Genomic DNA, 16340 nt, shown 5'->3' with positions numbered 1-16340 from the left:
GGAGTACAACTATTTAAATATTAGCGAAGGAACTCCCTCCTCTTCTTCCTCATCTGCAAAACTGGGACCATAATAATGGTTCTATGGGCAGAGCTCTATTCTAAACACATTACATAAATTATCTCTTTTAGTCATCACAGTATCCCTCAGATACAGGCAATACTACTCTTTCCACTTTACAAGTGGGAAAGCTGTGGAACAGAGATTAAGTAACTTGCTCAAGGTCACATGGTAACAAAATATGTAGGACAATATATCTTTCACAAGATTATTGGGAAGCCTTCGTGAGGCTGCGGATGTGGATGTGAAAACGCTTTGTAAATAGTAAAGCATTTTAACTGTGTTAGAATCTCTGAAGATTCAAGACTTTTTTGCCATCTGCTTCTTTCACGTGATACTTCCTTCTCTCGGCGACAGGGGTCGCTGCACAGCGCGGCGCTGACTGGTCCCTCTAGCCTGCTGCGCCGGCTGCTCGCTGGTGCCTATAAGTGGTAGCGCCGGACTCAGCAAGGCATCAGTCCGCCGCGGCCGGGGCTGGGGCGTGGGTTGCTGCTGGAGGTGGAGCTGGACGCGGAGGAGCTGAAGCTGGGCCAGGGCGGAGCGCTACGCCGCGCCGGGGCCGCAGAGAGGGGCGTGTTGCTGCCGGCCCACCGCAGGCCGCCTCCGGCCCGCGCCGGGGCTCCCTCCAGCCAGGCCGCCTGCCTCCGTCTTCCGCCTCTCTCCATTTCCCCGGGATCTCAGCCCGGCGCGCCTGCACCCCGGCCCTTCTCTGGGTGGGGAAGCCCCGGGCCGCTTTCCGGCTTCACTCCTTCCTGGCAGCTTGGGCTCCCAGCCCCCTCTCTTCTTTTCCTGGACTGGCTCCCACCCTGTTCGGTCCCCTTCCTTTAGCTCAGGCTCCCTGTCCCTTCCCTTAGCCGAGCCCCAGCTCCTCAGTCACTCTCCTCAGCAGAGGGTCTCAGCCTTCCTCCTTCCTTTTCCTTGCCTCGTCCAACCTATCCTGCCCCGTCCTCTGTCCCTAGGACGCAGTCTCCTCCCTCTCCGCCTTTCCCAGGCCCGGAGTTCCCGACCTTTTGGTGTCCTATGGTCCTTCCTGGGTTCTCATCTCTTTTCCTCAGTTTGGAGTTCTGGATCGCAAACCCAGCCTCCCTCCACCCCGAGAGGACCGCTACCACAAAAATATCTCTCCAAACATGAACGTTTCCTAGGGACTACCCTACCCCAGTCTCTCTTCCCACCTGCTGACCCCTTGCTACCTATGTCCCAGGTCTTAGGCTCGCTTTGCTAAGGCCAAGGCCTCCTGGGTGGAGGGAGCAGCACAATGCTTCCGTGGTCTGGCATCTGTGGCCTCTCTCCACCGCGAATCTTCCCGTCGTTGCTGGTGGTGGTTGCCTTGGTGGGGCTGCTACCTGTTCTCAGGAGCCATGGCCTCCAGCCCAGCCCTACTGCCAGCACCATCCGAGGCTCAGAGCCACCACGGGAACGCTCAGTTGGGGATGTTACCACTGCCCCACCGGAGATCACCCCCGAGAGCCGCCCCGTTAACCATTCTGTCACTGAACACAGCATGAAGACTCGAAAGGCCTTTCCAGTCCTGGGCATCGACTACACACATGTGCGCACACCCTTCGAGATCTCCCTCTGGATTCTGCTGGCCTGCCTCATGAAGATAGGTAAGTCCAGTTTGCTCCGATGCTTCTCTTTCCACCAAACTGGTGAGCTGCTTACCCCATCCTTACCACTTGAGGCTGCCCAGGAATGAGGGTCTGGACTATTCCAGTAACATAGGCAGCCTCCATCCTGCTGTCTTGGTCCTTCTCAAACTCGAGCTCTGTGGTCTGACGCCTCTCAAGATTGGAGCCATCATTGTGCACGGGAGAGAGCAGGATTAGAGCATGGGATGCTTCTCGTTTTGTACCTTCAGCAAGGCTTCCAGGCCTGGCAGGTCTCCTCCGCTGGGTCAGACCCCGAGAGGAGCCAGGTACCCAGCTGCATGTGAGACAGAGAGGAGTGTCTTCCAGCAAGTGGCACAGTCTGCCCTGTGCACAGTAACCAGTGCAATTACACACTTCCTGGGAGGGTGTTCCAGGATAGAGGACATTTCTACTTGGCCTGTCTAAGGAGTTTGAGGATAGCAGGGCACCTGTGTGCTGGAGACCTTGAAGTGTGGTGGAACATGAGGGAATCCCTATGTTCCCACCTTTCTTTATCCTCAGGATGTTATCTGTCAGCTTTGCCTGCCCAGGCTAGTCAGGAGCCCCTGAGTCAGTTTCTGGCCCACAGATGCCATCCCTACACAGTTCATGAGATGGGGGCCCTGGAAACTTCTGAAGTCTGTTTTGGGGTGGGAAGGAGTGGAGGCGGTTGAAGCTTGGTCTGGCCCCAGCTTACCTCCAGGTTAGCACCCAGGTATGTTGCCAGGCTGTCTGGGCTGCCCATTCATGTTGGCCTGCCGCTCAACTAGGTGGGGGCAGGTGGAGGGTCTGAAGGGACCTTGAAACGTTCTTTTTGGGAAAAGGAAACAGAAAAGTTGTTCCCTTCCAGAGGGTTCGTCTCCCTGCTAGGCCTGAGCACTTCGTTCTGCTGGGTGATTGATGGAGCACCAGATCCTGCATAGCTCAGAAGTCCCTGCCTGTGTGTCCAGGAGAGGCTTTGAAAGCTGCCTTAGCTTTTTTAGAATCAGCAGTAGGAGGCACAAGGGCCTGGGATTCTGCTGGTTTGGGTTTGGGAAGTTTGACTCTTGGCAGGAAGCTTTGCAGTTCTCCCAAGGACATGTAGGAGCTGAGTGGCAATGCCAGGCTGGTGTGAGGCAGGGTCTGGGATGGGACATGTTGCAGGAGGGTACACTGTTCTGACAGATCCAGGAGCTGGCTTCCTGGTATGGGGCTTTGGTATTGTGACAGTAGCAGGACCTGTACATGGAGCTGGGCCACCTGATGGCAGCCAGCTTCCTGGAAAAAATCAAGGACTGGGCAAGAGGAGCCATGTGTACTTACTGACAAATAGATGACCTTGAACAAGCTGGGGCCTTTTTCTGCAGGTATCACCTACCTGTGAAACCAACAAAAATCTCTAAATTCGACCATGAAACCTTTGTCAATTTTTTATAAGAAACTGAAGTGGCCATGATGTGTCATTTGCCAATATGAGACCAAGGAGAGACCTCATAAGCATCGTTGGAGACCCCCACCCCCACCCCAGGCAACTCTCTCATTTCCAACCACACCTGGCACTGTGTGAGGGCACTGGGAGCCGGTACACACACTCAGGGGCTCAATGCTTTCTGGTGGGATGACAGCATGACCATGAAGATCCCACTCCGGGCAGTCAGGAGTTTGTCCCTGTAGGCCTGATAGCTCCAGTTCTACTGGGGCCAGGCTTGGCTTGCTTTGTCCCCAACAGAACCTGTGCCAGAGACCCTGGGAACTTGGAAAACAGAGATGGTACTGTAGCAAAGGTATCAGTCTAGAAGTTAGGAAATTTGGCTTCTCATCCCACTGCCCTCTGTGACCTTGGGCCAGTCACACCTCTCCACCTGTGAATTGATCTTTGTGGCCCCTTCCAGGTTCAACATTTCTACCACTCCACTCACTTAGGTAACCCCGGAAAGCCACTTAGCCCCATGCCTCAGTTTTTCCATTGTAAAATGAGGAGGCTAGAGACAATCTCTGAGGGCCCTTGCAGTCCCCAAAGTCTTTCTGTCTTTGGCTTGAAAGGTCACTTTTCTGCCTCTGAAAACAAAGGAGTCCCAGTATCTGGCCATCTGGGGAACAAAATAGAAAGGTGACCAAATCTCAAGGGTCCCTTTTCAGATAGCTGAAGTGAAAGCCCATTTTCTCCTTTACCTTTGCAATGTACCTCTGAGGTTGGATAGGGTTCTACCACTCTGCCATTTACCCTCTTTGAGCCTCAGTTTCTTCATGTGTAAAATGGGGAAATAATAGTAGCTCACTAGCTTGCTGCTGATGTGACAGTGACATAAATTAATGCATATAAAGCTGACTGCACTTGCAGGAAGTACCACAATGAGTGGCAGCTGCCTCTGTAGGTACTTTAACCACCTAAGGCAAATGCACCTCCTCCTCAGCTCCCAACATCTTCCTTTGAGGCAGGAGGATTATAAATCTCTCAACCCTAGGCTGCCATGGGCTGTCCTTCCTTAAGGTTTCAGGTTTTGGGTGCGTCCTACTGACTTTGTTCTTCCTGTCACTTAAGTTGCCTCCAGAGCTGGTCCTGGGGGGAGGGAAGATGGCCCCAACCAACTTAGGGGATAGAAGTTGGGGGCTGAGGCCATGCTCCTTCTATACTATCAAATACCCAAGAACCTAGGAGTTCATCTTGGGGTCTTGCCAATTCTCCTGGTGCTCCAGCATGGGTAGGAGCTATGTTGGAGCCCTTATTCTGTCATCATGCCTCCTTTGCATGGTACCCCTCATTTAAGAGCAGAAAGTGCTGTGTGCTGTCCTCCTTCCTACCCTTATCATTGAACACAGCCTCAGGTGGACACTGTCAGAGACAGGTGTGGGAAGGGTGGGGTCAGAGTAGACGCTTGTGAGTTTTCTTCAAACTGACTCAGTGCATGACATTAGGCAAGTCACTTCCCTTCTCTGGGCCTTTTGCTCTTCGAGTCAGGGATTCTTGCATTCTCCTTGGCAGGGAGGGGCTGGTGACTGGAGGGAGCTTTAGACTATGGAAGAATTGTGGGAGTGACCCCAAGCCTTGGGTTAGGTCTGTTCCCACCCCCACCCCACCTGGTGTGAATTCTGCTTTGTCCCCAGTTCACCTGACTGCCTGTCCAGTGCTTGTTCCAAGGGAGAGCCTCACTGTAACCCGGCTCACCCCTGGCACCCCCTGTGCTTGTTTGCCCATGTCCCTGACCCAGAACCCCTGGCAGAGGCCTGGGAGCCCATAAAGCAGGTACTCATCTTGTCTTCTGACCAGAGACAAAAAGCCTGCCCTTGTCTCTTTACATCTTACAGCTTCCTTTGGTTTTGGTCTTTGTAAGGCATGTCCTTGCATTTCCTTGTTCCTTAGAACAAGTCTGTGAGTAGGGGAGATGGGGTCATTATTGCCCACTTCCAATGTATGGATGTCAGACCCAGCAACTGGTTTCATGGAAAAATAAGACTGGAATTCATCTCTCCCACTTCTCAAAAGGAGAAAGGAACAACTTAAAGGTTACCTTGAAACTGTCTCAGGAAGTCCAGATGGGACTCTCTAAAAAGAAAGAGGTAAATTGTGAATTTTTTTCTCTTTGGTAAAACAACTGACTGCCTATGGGACCATGGGAGGCGAGGTCAGCTGGGGACTGGGAAGAAGTCTTCAGGTACGATATGTATCTGCAGAAGTGCCAGGGTGCTTAGAGGGCCTCGGTTGGTCATATTACCTGGATTTCGTTCAGCTGAGCACCCACAAGGCACATCTTTCCTTTCACTCCCGCCCACCAGCCAGACATGGTCAGAAGGCCTGGGCTCTGCCCTGCCCCTGCCCCTCAGTACCTGGGTGACCATGACCAGGCACCTCATTCCTCTGAACCTGACTTACCTCATCAGTAAGGTGAAGATGCTGTCCCTACCTTCTAAGACTAATGAGTGTATTGATTGAATGTGGAAATGTCCAGTGCGGTGCCCAGCCCACTGTGGCCGCTTTCAGGGCCTGTTCAGATCCCTCCCACTTTAGGCGGTCTTCCCAGCCCACTCCAGCCCACAGCAGTTGCTTTCACTTCTCCCCCTGAACCCATTCCCTTATTGTTTATCCACAACTCTGGCATGAGGCCTAGCCTGCCCTGTGACATCTCTTCTGTTGGGTGTGTGTGTGTGTTTTACTAAGAATTACCATTTATTGAGTATCTACAGAGTAGTGTCAGGCACTTTATAAAAGTAGTCTCATTTAATCCCTACTAAAATCATGTGAGTTGAAGGCTATCTCTGTTTTGCAGATGAGGGAACAGCTCATAGTGGTGATCTTCTGTGATGTTGAATTGCTATTTATTTTCTGCTTGAGTCTTGGTATAGCCTTCTTGACGGGGGCAGTTATCTCCTGCCCCTCACACCCCCCTTACCAGATGCACATGGCGCTGCATTGAGCAGATGCCCAGCTCACGGCACCTGCGCTTGGGTATTTTAGGACTCCCTCTAGTTGATGGTGGGAACCCTCCTCAGCCCTGAGAAAGCAGTAGGGGCTCCAGGCCTGGCTTTGGGTCCATCAGTTACCCATGGGTGTAACTGAATCCTGTATCAGGCTGGGCCTATCCCTTGTCCTCTGGCAGGGACTGTGCCTGCCATCTCTTTGCTGGTGCCCTCTTGGTGGTCTAACCTGAACTTGCTTCTTCCCAGTTAAAGGGTGGTTTCCTTTAGCCAGCAGGGGGTGGCTAACCTTGTGACTGTCGTCTCCTGCCTCTGGCCAGGACGGGTACTGGGCTGGTTCTGGTTTCCCTCAGGGCCCAGCAGGGTCTCCTGAGAGGCAGTCTCTGTGTTGGGAGCAGGTGGCACAACTTTCTTTAGCCCTGTAAGGCAGGCAGAGTTCAGTAATAATTATCATTATTCATTTACAGTAAGTCTCATACTGTAATTTGTTTCCAAAGCACTTGCATATACTGATTGCCCCAATGGTCCTGTGAATTAGGATAGCAGGTGGTATTGCTGTATCCATTTTACATCAAACGAATCTGACGTCACTTAGCAGTTAAGTGGCAATGGGCACAATCCCTGCACTTCTAGCCCAAGCCCCATCCTCTTTCCTTCCTGGCCAACGCGCCAGATCATTGTGAAGATGGGGGCGACCAGAGAGCCAAAGGGGCTTTGACGGGAGAAAATGACCAGGCACATCCACATTGGTCACCTGAATGATTGTCAGGAGGGACACCAGTTCCTCCTGCAAGAGGGAGGGGTTGGAGGAACAGGGTGGTCTAAGGTGGTCTGGAGCCCGGGACAACTCAGCTCCCAGTTCTCATCAACCCCTGGAGCACACCTGGAGGAGTGGGAGGGCTGAATTCAGCCTTGGGACTTATTCTCAGACCCTGTCTGTGGGCATAGGCAGCAGACCTTTGAAGTGGCAGGATTTTCCTTTCCCTTAAAGTGTTGCAGCCTCTCCAGGAAGAGAAAGGAAAGGCAGAAAAGTGAATTACAGCAGAAACCTACTGGATGGGTTGGGGAGGGGAAGTCAAGAGACCTGAGCTGATATTAGCTCTTTGCCCAGCTGGGTGACTGACCTGTGGCAAGGAACAATCTCTCTGATCCCTAATTTGTAGTAGTTTTGTTAAATATTTGTTACTTATATTAGCTGCCACTTATTAAGCTCCTATTTCAGAAGCTGTGTCAGGTACTTGCATAGCTAGAAAACCGTGGGTTTTGAGCTGTTTTCAGCTCAAATCTGTCTGACTTTGGAGCTCAAATCGTCATCACACCCTGACTCCCTTTCAGTTCAAAAGTTATTTTTCCCATAATCATTGTGAACAGGGAACAGTTTAAGGGTTTTAGTATTTCAAGTCTTGGCTGCTGTTTGTGGATCAGTTTCTTGGGTTTAGGAAAAAACTGTGGCCCCTCCAGGTCCCCTGTAAAGCAAATAGTCCTTCTCAGAAATGGCGACATTCAGAAACACAGGAGGGGCAGGGAACTGGAGCTTAGGGGGCCCTTTGGGAGTGCCTGTCTGTACTGAGCTGGCGGGCCTGCCTCCTTCCCTCCCTCCTTCCATCATTCCCCCACCTGCCTCCTTTCCTTCTGTGGTGGGGAGAGAAGGCTCACTCAGCAAGCCCAGGACCTGGGTTCCTCCTGAGTCATCCATCGCCTGTGTGGGCCTCATTTGGCAGCACTCACTCCCCCCGCAAACGTCTGAGTCAGACATGCCTCCCCAAGGTTGTCTGCACACACTGCACCAGGCCAAACCTTCTCTTTAGATGCCGATAAACATCAACTGATACTTTAAGGCAGCCCATGATTATATGTGGGTATTTTTAATCTTTTGGGCTAATCTAATTTTATCTGAACTAAGTTTTGGGTTGGGTCTGGATCACTGGGCTGCCCCCTTCCCTGCGATCATGCTGACTTCATTTTCTTCCCTCTAGACCTCATCTAACATTTGGGGCCAGTTTGGGGGTCTATTAGGCCCGACCTGACCCCTGAGTTCTAATACTGACTTGCTGAGAATTTGGATTTCCTCAGATTACCCCAGCAGGCACTTTCCTAAAAGGATACATCCTTTAGCAGCTCTGAGTGACATTCAGGATGTGAAGTCCTGATCCTTCTCAGGCCCCCTTCTTGGTCCCTTGAGGGCACACCTAGCCCTAAGCCCAGACTGGCCCTTCCACAGTGCTCAGCCTGTTTGAGATCAGGCCACTGAAAGCATAAGAGTGACATCACAGCTGTGTTGTCACTCCACAAACTCTCCAAGATAATAAATAGCTAACACTTACATAGTAGCTCTTGCCGTGTGCCAGGCAGAGCTCACAAAGGCTGTGTCTTTGGGCTGGCCAGCCAGGACTGAGAGCAGCTAATTAACTCGTCTGTTCAAGCCGGGGTTGAAGAGGTAGGTCATTTGAAATCAGCTATCAGGCATTTAGCTTGTGGCTCATCGGGGAACCAAGAAAAGTAAAAGCCAGGCCCTGCTCAGTAGGAGCTTCCAGTCTGCCTAGGAGAATATGGTCCATGGGGCTGCTGCTGGCAGAGGCAAAGTTCAGGTGGAACAGTCAGTCCCTGAGGACAGGGCTGGTTAGGGAAGGCTTCTCAGAGGAGGGGGAACTTGAGCCAGTCTTGAAGGGTGGAGAGGAATTAGATAAGCAGGAAGGATAGAGGGAGCTACTTATTCTTAGTACATGATTCCCACAGTAATGTAAGCCCCTTGAGGACGGGGCTTCTGTTTGCTTTCTTATCTGTGCCTGGCACAGAATAAGGGCTCCTGAATCTTTGGAACAAAGGAGCACATAACTGACTTCCCTGTAGACATAGGGTCCGTGTGAAGCCTTTGGGGCAGATAAGAAACCTGTTTGACTGCTCAGAAAGGAGGGAGAGCAGGGGTTGGAGAGGCTGGTCACCAGCCTGAATGCCAGGCCAGGGAGTTCAGTGGAGCTCGGAAGGTACCACTCATGAAGTGATGCTGTAGATATCCGCCAGAGTGTACGTGGCGGTGCCGCGGCCTCTTCCCTCCCGCCCTGCCTCTGTCCGCTTGGCTCTAAGGGAGGGTCTGCAAGGGCATCTCTCTGGGCTGGGGGAGGGGTCTCTCCAGGACAGTCTGGGTCTGTTTGGTCCACCCTCAATTTGTGTAAGTAAAAGCAAGGTACCAGAATTTCCTCAGGGAGCTGCCGAGAGCCCTAATTGAATTAAGCTTTCCCAAGAAGATTCCTCAAGCCATCAACCACGCTATGACTGTGAATTAATGAGACCAGTGGCCATAAACCATGCTAAAAGGCAATCTCATTAATTTATAGTTGTACCTGGACAGGTTGACTTACGGCTTCTCTTTGTTTTTATGTGTGTGTTGGGAGTGGGCTGGGGCCAGAATCTCCTTTTGTGGCAGATTTATTTTTATAATATGAATAAATAAAACGTTCATGGCAAAAACAAAACAAAACAAAGATAAAATCCAACAGTACAGAGGGTATTAAGGTAAAAAGTAAAAGTTCTCCTCCCGATTTCCCTGACCAGGATGACCTCCCAGAGAGAACCACTGTTAGCTCTCTTGTGCATATTTTCAGATATTCTGTGTGCATATGAGAGTGTGGGAGTGTGAGGGCAGATTTAGGTTTCATAAATCCATTTGTGTAAAGGAAAGGAGCTCTAGGCTGTGACTTGGAGACCTGGGTCCTGGTCCCAGCCTCGTCTCTTTTTTGCATACTGACCCGTGGGTAAGTCATTTTGCCTCCCTGGGCCTTCGTTTTCCTGTCAGTCAATTCAGTTGTTGAAAGGCTCTTTGGGACTTTCCTGAAGGAAGGGCAGGCCCTGCTCTGGTGAAGCCTAGGTGGGGCTGTGAGGGGGATCTCCACGGCACCATCCTTTGTGGGATGGGCCACTACTGTCATGAGCCCTGACGTCAAAGCGCAGAATTTCCATGGTCACTTCTGACTCCAGCTCAGGGTTGTGGGATTAAATGAAGGAGTCCATGGAAAGCCAGCTCTCTTGCTGGGGAAGTAAGACAACAGGCAAGGGAGAAAGTACAGGCAGGATATTGTGGGGCTCAGGCTGGCATGCTGAGGGGATCAGAGAGGAGGGGAGATGAGAGAAGGCTTCCTGAAGGAGGTGATCTCAAGCAGTGGACCTGGTGGAGAAGAGAAAGATTTGGGAGGGCTTGCTGTTAGAAGGGATTCTGGCTTAAGTAGGAGAATGGACTGGATGACCTGCTGTTTTAGAATCTAGGATTCTAAGATTCTTCCTGGGTCCGTGACACCCCAAAAGAATCTGCAGACATTTGTATATGTGTGTGTTTATCAAAGAGAAGGCCCACAGTAGCCACAGATTCTGAGATAGATCTGTGGCTCTACCGCAGTTTAAGAGCTTTGGCCTTTGTGCTATGGAGATTTGAAGGGTAAAGGACTTGCCTTGGGTGTAGGACTTAGCTCTGGGATGAGTAGGGTTTGCCTGTGGGACTGCAGAACTCCTAGGTAAGGGGAGTGACCCCAGTCAAAATGAGTAAGCTGTGTCCTGGGAGAAGAGAAGGGAAAATGATTCTGTAAAGTAGAGAAAAGCTTTTCTGGATTGGGGATCAAAGCAGATGCAGCAGCTCCCCCTGCCCTGTGCAGGCAGGAAAAGTACTGGGTTCCTTCTGCCCCTTGGGTCCGCTAGGTTTCCATGGTGAGCCCAGCTCATACCCCAGGAGGTAACTGAGGTCTCCCACTCTTTTCCTAAAGTGACTAGCGCCCAAACACACGTCTGTTAGGGGAAGCAGCTACCTTTGAGGCAGGAAAAGCACGGGAATTGCCTTGGAAGGGGAGAGGCTTTGAGGGTGGAGTGCTAGGCAGCCCTGATTGGCCTCTGCTGTTTCCTGTACTGAGGACCCCCATCTCCTGCTCTCACCCTGCCTGCTTCTGGGAGTGAAAGCAGAGAATATTATTCTACCTGTAGAATATTAGAAGTAGGAAGAACCTTTTTATAGCCTGTGGCCCCAGGGCCCAAAGGGGAAATGAAGATGTTTTCATCCAGTCCTCTCATTTTCCAGTTAAGGCCCAGAGAGGATGCCCAGAGCCACACATGAATTAATGGCAGAGGGAGGGCTTTCTCTGCTGCTAACTAACCCACAGGTCTCTAGGCAGTAAGAGCTGAGCCAAGAGGAGGGGCTGTGCTCTTTGGCCTGGGTGTCGGTATCTAAGCATTGGTAATACTTTAGTGGGCCCCTTAAGCCTAAGGAAGGGCAGCTTCCTGCTAGAGCGTGTATCAGAGAGCTGTTCCTAGCAGGGAAGCCATTTGGTCCTTGCAGAACCAAGTGCAGGGCAAGCTCAGGACCTCTGAGCCAGTCCAGACGCTTCTGCCCTCGCCCGTCAAATTCCTCAGGCTTTTGTACTCCAAACAGGCCAATGCTGAGCCTGGGTGCTGTGCTTTTTATAGCGTCTTTGCCATCAAACCAGGGAATGAGAGCTTATCTCCTGGGTCCTGAGCCCACAGTTGTCTGGATGCAGTAGCAGGTAGGCAGGATGCTAGCGTAAGGTGGGGCCAGCTCACCTAGTTGAGCACAGCCCAAGACTCAGGTCACAGCTCAGTGGGGGAGAGGCCCCTTCTGGGCCTGCCTGGCGGTGGAATGAGCAAAGATGCATGAGAACAGCCTTTCTAAAGGAGCGCAGGGACCAGTCTGAGAAATGCAAAATAGATGCTGAACAGTCAGAAAGAAGAAAGGGTGTGATTTGAGGTGCAGATGAAATTCTCTAGGGGTTTAGAGGAGGCAGAAAGACCTTCCCACCTGGGAGGATCAGGGGAGGCTTTATGTAGGTGTCCATTGAACTGGGTCTTGAAGGACAGGTGGGATTTAGATCAGATGCTTAAGTGAAACAGGTCTCACTGGGCACAGTCAGAAGCTTCCACTTAGGGCAGGACCTATGGATTGCACAGGAGTGTCCCAGAGCAGCTCCCTGTGGAAACGGGGTGGTTAGAACACAGGCTTTTGCTGCTCAACAGACCTGGATTCAAATCTCATCTTTACCACTTTGTAGCACTGTGACTTTAGGCAAGTCACCTTCTCCTCTTTGAGTCTCAGTTTGATCATCCACAACATGAGGTAACACCTGGCAGGGCTGTCAGGATGATTTGGGGAGAGAACCTTGTAAAATGGGTGGCACAGAGTTTGGCATATTCTGGCCCCACAATACATGGTGGCACTTAGGAGTACCTCTAGGATCAGGGGGAAGAGAAATACTGGCTTGTTTTCTCTGACTTCTGAATCTCCCAGCAACTGAATAATCACTCAGCAACACTTACTGACTTACTGATGCCCTGTTGTGTGTCTAGTGCTGTGCTAAGCTCCAGGGTAAGGTGGCTGTGAATAAATAGTATTTATCCTTTTAAGGAAAACATCCCTAAGGTGGTAGAGCACTTTCCAGCAGGCATTAGGAAACCTTTTGGCAAGATGCTATTATTCTCCTTTCTACAAATGAGGAAACTGAGGCCTAAAGGGCTTAGCTGACTTGCCTGGGGTCACACAGCTGACTGTGGCACAACTGAAGCCAGGTGCAGGGCTTCCCATTCCAAGAGCTGTGCTATTTCTCCAACTTAACAGTCATTTCACCACCTAGCTGGAGCAGCAAGACTTACCACTTGAAACATTTAATGAGCAAAAGCGCGATTTGTATGACAACTTGATGTGTAGCACTAAATTTTGTAGAACAGATGATGGTTTTTAAAATAGGCCCAGCTATGATGAGGTGCCGGGTGAACTGTGTTGGTGTTAAGGGCAGAAGTTCTGGCACTTTGTAACTACATCATCCTGCCTAGGCCTCAGTTTCCCCGATCTAATGGGGTAATGTCTGTAAAGCCCCGAGCACATGTCAGGGCTCCGAAATGGGAGCTGCCACTACTCCCATAGCATTAAAGCAAGAAGAGGCAAGGTTGGGGTTCAGCAGTGCAGAGTGATTTTAGGCCTGTGGGTGGAGGGCACTGGGGTTGGGGTAGGGCTCAATGTCTCCAGGACTGGGGTGACGTGCAAATGAGACCAGTGGCTCAAGTGTCTCAGTGTGGTCTTTAGTTGAGAGTGGGGAAGATGCTCAGCAAACAGTGATTTGTGCCTGATAAATGCTGTGCTAAGATGGCAAGATGAATAAATATAATCCCAGCCTCACAGGAGAGGCTGACATGGCAACAGCCCTTGTGATGTGCTGTGAAGTGCCTCAGCAGGGCCCCACAGAGCTGTGGGTGCACTGGAGGAGTTGGGTGGGGAGAGGATTAGGCGAGGCTTCCAGAGCTTTGAGCTGAGCCTTGCAGGTTAAGCAGGAGTTTGCTCAGCTCACATGGAGGGAGGAGCTGGAGAAAGGCCCAGATACGTGAATAATGCAGAGCCATAGATAATGCAGAGCCATTGGCCTTTGCTTTTGAAACCCACTGGGGCATTCTTCACTCCCAGATACGCTTCACCCACCAGCCTGGCTAAGCTCAGAAGCTGAGCCTCCCTGTGAGGCAGTGAGCGCCGGTGAGGGTGTCGCTGTATGCTGGCAGTAAGGAGGGAGCTGCATTGACTGAGGCCTGCTGAGCACCTGGCCTTGTGCTGAGGGCACCCCGTAGTGCGCATCATTGTCTGAGTGGCACAACAACCCGGAAGGGTGCCAGTCATGGGATCTGTCTTTACCCAGCCCTCAGCTACCTGGGGAAAGTGAAGTGGAATAATTAAGTGCTGGATGATTGCTGTGCCACTGCCTCAAAGCACAGGAGGACTTCAGGGAGGGAGAAGTGTGGCCCAAATGAGCGGAGAGCAGAGGCCTTTGTGCCGGTGCCTTCACAGGACGCTCAGGAGAGGAGGGGAGGTGGCGGAGCAGGTGAGGGTCGCAGCACCAGCCGAGGCTCTGAGCTGCAGTGTGAGCGGGCACCCGAGAGGCGGCTCAGCCAGCTGGGGTGGGAGGAAGCCTCGGCTGGGGCTCCGTGAGAAATAAGACGGGGTAGGTGGGCTGGGCTGGGTTCCCAAGCGTCTAGAACTCCACCCAGAGGGGTGTAGACTTGGCCGGGGCCTCTCAGGCTGGTGGGAGCATGGCTCCATGGATCGAATACTTGCCCTTTCAGTCCGTTTCCCCTTCTGCTCACCCTGCCCAAGCCACAAGCATCTCTAGCCCAGTGACTCCAGTGGCTTCCTGAATGGGCTCCTGGCTCCGCTCCCCTCTGCCTGTAGTTAGCTCTCCACAGAGCAGCCAGAGGAATTGTTTAGAAATGTTAACCAGAACATGGTGTTCCCCTGCTAAAAATCTTTCAGTTGCTTCCTGATGAGAACCCAGGAGAGATACGGCCTATACTTCTTTTGGCTTCGCTCCCTGCTGCTCTTTCCCCTAGTCCACTCACAGCAGCCTTCCTGAGTTCTTCAAATACACCAAGGCTTGCCAGTCGTGTTCCTCCGTGCTTGTTTTTCCCCAGCCTGGAAGACCACCGCAGGCCGCTCCCTCATTCAGGCCCTGGGTCAGAGGGCATCTCTTCAGAGAGGCCTCCCTGGCCACCTGGTCTAATGTGTAGCACACCCCCCCCCACTCCCACCCCCATGTCAGACGTTATTCTGGATGCTGAGGACACAGCCAGAGCAAGACAAGGCTCCTGATGCAGGGGGCTCACACGTCAATGTAGGATGTGGGACAGTGGCTGTAACAATGTCAGGCTGCGATAAACGTCTTGAAGAAAATACATATGGGGAAGGCACACCACTTTGGAGGGTCAGTGAAGTTCTCTCCAAACAGCTGGCTTTTGAGCTGACAAGAAGGAGCCTGCCTTTCAAAGACCAGGGTATGTTTGGTCTTTGGGAGGGTATGTTTGAGGAACATGCAGTAGACTAAAGGAGGATATGGAGGTGTGAGAATGGAGAGAAAGTCAGGAGCCAGATCACGTGGGGCCTGTGGGCCTTGGGTGAGATGTTGAGTTGGATTCTGGGTGCCAGGTGGTACCCTCAAAGGCTTTGAGCAGGGTGATGTGGGCTGACCAGGGGAGGGATGGGCAAACAGTCTGGAAATCAGATGTGAGTTGGCTGACTTTGGGCTGGCCACAGTGAGCTGAGCAAAGCGGGTCCCTGCCACAGCTCCTCAGCCCAGGCCTGTGAGAACAAGCAGTGAGGCTTCCAGCAGGCACCTTTGGCCAGGCCAAAAGTGGGAGAGAAGTTCTGGCCTGGGAGAGCCTTTCCCAGGGAGGGGTGAGCAGGAGCAGAGCAGAGCAGGAGGGGATGAGGGCATGTGGGGAAGGGAGGGGCTGAGTGGGCACCAGGCTCTGCTGGATGGACTCCTGCCCCTGCCCTGCCCAGCCCCAGCAGGCAGGCGGTCACCAGACCTGTCATGTGGGAGGTGGGGCACTGCCTGGCACCAGGGCCCTGCCATGGCTGTTCCTAGCAAGCCCTATAGTTCCACGTGGCCTGAAGTCACCTGCCCATGCTGACTGGCCTAAGTCAGGCTGGAAAGAAAGGGCAGGCCTAGAATCGGAGATTCAGAGTTTGTTGGGAGGGATCCTAGAAGCAGAGGGAAGAGTCCAGCAGGCTAATGGAAAAAGATACGGGGCTTGGCCATCAAAGACCTGGATGAGTCCTGGCTCTCACGCAGCTGTCTGGCGCCTGACGTGCAGTTCTGGAGGCTCACTGACACTGCGGTGGAGAGTACCCAGCTGCAAGGGCACGTAAGGGTGTGGTGAACAGTGACAGAGCCTGGCTCAACCCCCTCATCTCACAGAGGAGGAAGCAGAAGGCCTGAGCGGAAGTGACTTGCCCACAGGGCACAGTGGGCGGTGGCAGAGGTGCGGTTGGTTCAGGTCTCCCAGCCCCTAGTCTTGAGGTCTTCAGTGATGGTGTAAGTGCCCCCTTCCCTCTGGAACCGACCCTGTTGCTTCTGCAGAGGTGAGGTGGCTGCCCCTGGGCTTCTCACCTTTCCCTCCACTCGCCTCTGAGCACCTGCTGTGGGAGGTGCTTCCCACCCTGGCAGTGCTGACAGTTTTGTGTGGGAGATAGACACGCAGAAAAGCTAAAAAACAAGGCAGGCTGATGTGGCACAAAGAGGCAGCACAATGCAGCGTGGGCCCTGGTGGCAGACGGGTCTTGGTCCTGGCCCTGCCACTTAGAATTTAGTGGCAACAAGACCTGAGCCTAAGTGAAGCAGATCAGGTGGTTCCACACAGAGGAGTGTGGGCTCTTCCTGTAGTGGTGGGAGCTGCGGAGGTTTCGGGGGAGGCATGACCAAGACTGGCCTGTGTTTAGGAGGAAGG

At 52.4% G+C, this 16340-nt stretch overlaps 1 protein-coding gene across 3 annotated transcripts in view; it reads left to right on the top strand.

Moving 5' to 3' along the window:
- The first annotated feature begins 488 nt into the window (after positions 1-488).
- The window catches only part of SLC9A1 (solute carrier family 9 member A1), a 46614-nt gene continuing 30762 nt past the window's right edge, over positions 489-16340 (top strand). Inside the window, exons 1-2 of one of the 3 annotated variants that reach the window (XM_057499883.1) lie at positions 491-773; positions 1564-1670. In XM_057499883.1, coding sequence (XP_057355866.1) covers positions 1565-1670 — 106 coding nt within the window. In that variant the 5' untranslated portion in view covers positions 491-773; position 1564. Of the gene's footprint in view, positions 1671-16340 lie in introns of all 3 variants that reach the window. The other 2 variants (XM_036914895.2, XM_036914894.2) reach the window with 2 other exon arrangements.

The sequence above is a fragment of the Manis pentadactyla genome, chromosome 4, assembly GCF_030020395.1.
Source record: "Manis pentadactyla isolate mManPen7 chromosome 4, mManPen7.hap1, whole genome shotgun sequence".
NCBI classification, from domain to species: Eukaryota; Metazoa; Chordata; class Mammalia; order Pholidota; family Manidae; genus Manis; species Manis pentadactyla.
The sequence above is the reverse complement of the archived record's forward strand: the minus strand, read 5'-3'. Positions and strand labels throughout refer to the sequence as shown.